The sequence below is a fragment of the Anopheles coluzzii genome, chromosome 2 (assembly GCF_943734685.1).
Source record: "Anopheles coluzzii chromosome 2, AcolN3, whole genome shotgun sequence".
NCBI lineage: Eukaryota > Metazoa > Arthropoda > Insecta > Diptera > Culicidae > Anopheles > Anopheles coluzzii.
This window is the reverse complement of record NC_064670.1, coordinates 68,186,533-68,192,036: the sequence shown is the minus strand read 5'-3', so window position 1 is coordinate 68,192,036 and position 5,504 is coordinate 68,186,533. Positions and strand designations below refer to the sequence as shown.

Below are 5,504 nucleotides of genomic sequence, written 5' to 3'. Positions count from 1 at the left end.
GGCTGCCGTGCTTATAACGACGGTGGACATCGTCAACGATTAACTCGGAAACACGATGTCGTCTCGGTAGCAGAATAGGTCGCTTCCTCCCGGGGTCGACGTAACGGCAACGATCGATCCTTCCGCTCAATCTCAGCAAGCCGTCCTCGTCCATATAGGGGCTTCGTTTGAACAACAAACTACTTCTGGGAATCGGACTTTTCCACGACGGTGTTGTTGAGTTTTCCCTCGCCTTCCAGAGTATGGCATATTCATCGGTAAAAGCGTTCCTCTGAACGTCTCGCAGAATTACCGTTTCAGCCCGCTGGATTTCGTCGCGGTTAAGCGGACCTGTCGATGGAGATTTAGTTTTGGTAATAATGTTTACATACCGACACACGTAAGCCATCGTCCTGACCAGCCGCGTCCATCGGGAAAATCTCTCGTAGTCGATGAAAATCGGACGCGCTATGTGGATGCCGACCAGCTTCAGCCTATCCTTTTTCCGCACCTCCTCGGACGTTTCCGATGGTACTCGACGAGGTATGTTCCATTCTGCTTCGGGTAGTTGCAGGAACTCGGGCCCACTAAACCATCGTTCGGAGGCGAGATGATGCTGCAGGTTGGTCCATTTGGTCGCTTCGTCCGCCACATTAAGTTTAGTTGGAAGCCATCGCCAATCGTCGACGTTCGTCGTGTCCAGCACCTCAGCAACCCTATGTGCGACGAAAATCGAGTACTTACGGTGGTCTGCGTTTATCCAGTCTATAACATCAGTCGAGTCTGTCCAGAAGTAGCTTCCACTAATAGTTTCTCGATGAGCACTAGTTATAGACGAGGCTATTCTGCAACCCATCACAGCAGCCTGCAGCTCTAAGCGGGGCACGGAAAGATACTTTAGAGGCGCCACTCTAGCTTTGGATCCAACTAACGACACCTCGATACGTCCATGGCACTCAAAACGGAAGTACGCGACCGCTGCGTAACCATCTGCACCCGCATCAACGAACACGTGTAGCTGTAGAGATGATTCGGTGAGCGACGCCAGCTGTCGGTAGCAACGTGGTATGATGAAACTTTCCAATTCTGGCAGTCGTTCCATCCAGGCGTCCCATTTATGCTGGATCTCTTCCGGAACTTCGTCATCCCAGCCAAGGTGTAGGCGCCAGACTTCCTGAAGAAGTACTTTCAAATAAAAAAGCACGCCTGCGATCAAACCTAACGGGTCGTAGATCGACATCAAAGTCCGCAGCATCTGTCTCTTGGACGGTGGTTTGTCCTTGCGTGCCAGCTCCAGGTGTCTTACACGGGATAGTTTAAAGCCGAAACTATCTGTTGTGGTGTCCCACCACATTCCCAGCACCTTCTCTGGCTTTAGACACGGTTCGAAATCCATTTCCTTGAGGGTTGACTCAGTGCCTTTTACCGCTGTCACGACTCTGATGCTATTTGAGAGCCAATTGTGGAGAGAAAATCCAGCATTATTGTGTATTAAGCTCACCTGATACGCCAGCTCAATCGCTTCTGGTTCCGTTTCCAAACTTGTAAGCATGTCATCCACGTAATGTTCTTCATGGATACAGCGAACTGCACGCGGGTACAGGGAACGATATTTCTCTGCATTCTGGTTCTTTACGAATTGCGCCGTACTTGGAGAACATGCTGCACCGAAGGTCATCCTCAGCATGACAAACTCCTGCGGCTCTGCATTTGTGTTTCCCCATCTCCATAGGAACCGTTGACTGTGGACGTCATCATCGCAAATGCGTACCTGCCCGTCCGGCAAAATGAGTGTATTTTTTGAGTGATTTGAGTGACGCTGTCGAAACCCGTCCGGCAAAATGAGTGTATTTTTTGAGTGATTTGAGTGACGCTGTCGAAATACAGTGTCTCTTCGACGAATGAGTTACACTCTCGCGCGAGCCCTCCCCCTCCCCACCCGTAACGCACGGTGCGCTCTGCAGTTCTCAATGTGTTTGTGTTCTTTCGAGCCATGCTACGAACACATGTAAAGATAGTTGTTTCTTTCGTTTTTCGTTTTCTTTCATGCACTTATTCTAAAACTAAACACAAACACTGTCATTTTTTATTACATTAAACACTTTATTGAAACATAAAGTACACACTAAAGTACACATTTAGAATCCAATGACGTCATACCGGGTCGAGCCAGGCTGCGGGAAACTTGTCGACAATCTGCGTTGACTCTGTTCAGCAAATTCTTACCTGTGGATCCACGCACTGCATGTGCGTCTGTGCACACTGTTTATTCACTGCACACTTCACCAAAACACACCGGCGCACGAGACTTATAACGAAATACGCATCAATGCACAAACACTGCGCGCGGGACTTTGAACAAAACACGCACAACCATCTCCGGCAAAGCGTCGCGCTGTACTGGTGGTTTTGCACGCGTAGGAGGGGGGGACATACGGAGCGATGGTTCGATGCTGTAGTGTAAGCGAGACAACACGATGTGACGAGCAGCTCCAAGTTGAGCTCGCTGAAAGAAGACACACACACATTCACAGACGGCTCGTCAAAGCACGGTTTTTGTATTGGTGTTAGTGAAGCGCGCGTGTAAAACAGAATGCGAACTCTCATCGCAGCGCGCTTCTCCGTGCTTCCTCAAGCTTCCTCATACCCCTCGGCCTGAATCACTCAAAATTTGGGGTCTCATTGTTTGCGTGGTGGTGGTACATTTCCCGGATGTCAGCTGCCACCGCGACTCGATATTCACGGAAACGGAATAGCACGGCTTGCAGCGGTGTCAACAGGTCAGGGCCAGTCAGCAGCTTCTTGTTCAGCGAAATACCTCTAACTTCAGCTGCCGCATCCCATACTAACCTAATTTTATTAGGCTTGTTAGGATTTGTCACTGGAAACACTGGAAGATACCATTTCCTAGGGTAGAAGGTTTTCAGCTCATCCTCTCTTATCGGTCTGGCATAGCCCTTTTTCAAGTAGTCCTCTAGTATCGCGTTAATTTTCTCCGCAAGGCTCGTATCTCGGCTCATCTTACGCTCCAGACACTCCATCCTAGATAGAGCCATTTGACGGTTTTCCGGCATGAAAACGTTGTCGCTCCGCCAGAGTAAGCCCGTGGTGTACCGCCCGTCGACGTGTTTTGTGTTGTTTTGCAGAATCGACATCGCACGTTGATCCTCCTTCGACAACAAAGGCTCCTTCGCAGGACCATAACCTTCCACTTCGAAGTACGCTGCCATCATACGATCTGCCCGTGAGGTCTCTCCTTGGCAATCGCATACGTGGTAGCTAGACTCCGGCTGCACAATGGATGTGTCGTTAGCGTTATCCGTGCATTTGCCAAAAATGAGCCATCCCAAACGCGTCTTCGTAGCTGTAGGTTGTCCTGGCTGTCCTTCTATAGTTTTCAAAGGTCTGGTCAATCTGTAATGGTCGATACCGATTAGTAAACGAGGAGAAACAGCCTCATACGAGGCAGCTGGAATCGCCTCCAAATGCTTATATTTCCGCTTCAACTCGTTCACATCGACCGATTGGATAGGGAGCGATAACCGGCTGACTGTACGCACGTCGGCCATCGAAAATGCGGATGCATTTTCTTCAGCACTGGAGACTTGCACCGCTACCCTTTCCGAATCACGTTCATCGCGTCGCTCTCCCGCACTGTACTGCAAACACAACGGGTCAAGAACGCCGCTAACCCCAAGTTGCCTGGTGAGCTCCTGCTCCATCAACGTCACCGTCGACCCCTCGTCTAACAGCGCATGCGTGTAAATTGGACCACTCTCACCGTGCAGCTTTACCGGCACGTAACGCAGCAATGTACCATCGGAGCGCGTTCCATGATGATTTATCTCCACGCGTTCCTCGCTGGTGACACGATGCAACTTCCGGTGATGCTTAGCGACGCATCCTTGGACACCACAGTCGTCACGCTTCGAGCACGGGCCGTAGTGCTTGCCCAAACATCGTTTGCACAACTTCAAGGTGCGCACCTTGTCCCACCTATCAGCAACGCTTAACCGGTTAAACACCCGACACTCCGCGATCGTACCGCACGTATCACTGTTACACAACGCGCACTCTCGATGCCTATTGGGCTGGGGCTGATGCGTCTCCACGTGTTGCGCATGCACTTGTCGCGTTGTCGTCTTCTTCTTCAGCTGCGGAGGAGTTACCGCCATTGCTCCATCCGTCGCCTTCTGAATCCAGGCACCGAACTCGCTCATCGTCACACTTTTTAGCTCCTGACTATGCATGCCCCAGCTCCAGCGCAGATATGCCGGCATACGGTCCACCAGCTCTTGAAGCAGCGCTGCATCGTACAATCTGTCAGAAGTTCCGCTTGCCTTTATAGTTGAACATATTTCAGGAACTAAATCGCCGTATTCGATAAAACTATCGAGCCGCTCAGACTTAATCGGCGGTGATTCGCGAATTTGTTCGAGCAACGTATTCACTAACACATCCGGTCGCCCGTATGATTTTTCAAGCGCGCTCAATATTTCCTCCAGATTGTCAGCGTGCCGGAGACGGCCTTGCACCGTTCGTAGTGCTTTTCCCCGTAACGCTCCTTGCAATCGAAGGATATTTTCGTCTTCGGTAAACCCAAACGTACGAGACGATCTTCGAAAGGTTGACAGAAATATCGGCCATTCCTCGGGATTCCCATTGAATGAAGGGAGTTCATAGCGCATTGCTTGACGGGCTGCTATTTGGCTTTGGCTCAGGTCACCTTCTTCGTTGACCGAAATCCGTTTAGCCGTTGAGCAAGGAAGCGATTCCCCGGGCGAAAACGAGGTTCGCTCGCTGCTCTTACTGAGCCGAGCTACTTCCGCATCCTTCTCCCGTATCAAAGCTAACGCTTTCTCCGTCGTGGCTTTAAGAGCCTCCATCTCTCTCTTCAAGCGCGCTATCTCGTCGTCTTTCTTGCCGCTCGCTAGTTTGGTCTTCACTTCGCACTCCGCACACCACCATGCCCTCGTCTCTATCGTTTTATCCACGTGCGCACACTCGTAATGGTACCATTTATCGGAAAAATCGCACTGCAATAACGAATCTACCAAATCCGCCTTATCGCACACCGCACACGTAAAGTCCGCGATCACTGCACTTTCCTCTTGCATTTTTGCACTACACGATTCGGATGCGTTGGCTGTGTATTTGTATGTGCGTGTACCTTACCGAACAGTCCTTTGTTCTCAGCGCTTACCGCGTGGTATAATAGAGCAAGTAGAGAACGAGCCGAATTTGCACAGCTCGTGTGAGAGGAATTTAGAAGAATTATAAGACTGATTTTTTAAATAGAATTTTAGCTGAATTTTTAGAATGTTGCGCGTTAGCACAACGCCCGGCCTGCAGATAAATAATTTACCAAAAAAACGGCTTTTTTAAGTAATTCAGGATTATTTTATTTTGCCTTTAACAGCACAAAATTTTAGTAGCCGAGAGAGTGAAGAAAAAACTAAAAATTCGTCCGCTTCCACGCAGGTCCGGGATCAAAAAGAAAGCCCTATTTCGCAGTCCATGCGGTC

The 5,504-nt window shown here is 49.9% G+C and overlaps 1 protein-coding gene across 1 annotated transcript; it reads right to left on the bottom strand.

The window, feature by feature from the left end:
- Positions 1 to 320: 320 nt before the first annotated feature.
- On the bottom strand, positions 321 to 5,096 carry LOC125908337 (uncharacterized). Its single transcript, XM_049611043.1, has 3 exons — positions 2,683 to 5,096; positions 372 to 1,424; positions 321 to 330 (listed from the first exon to the last, which is right to left on the bottom strand). Exons 1-3 carry the CDS (start codon positions 5,094 to 5,096, stop codon positions 321 to 323), a joined length of 3,477 nt encoding a protein of 1,158 aa, XP_049467000.1.
- Positions 5,097 to 5,504: the final 408 nt, after the last annotated feature.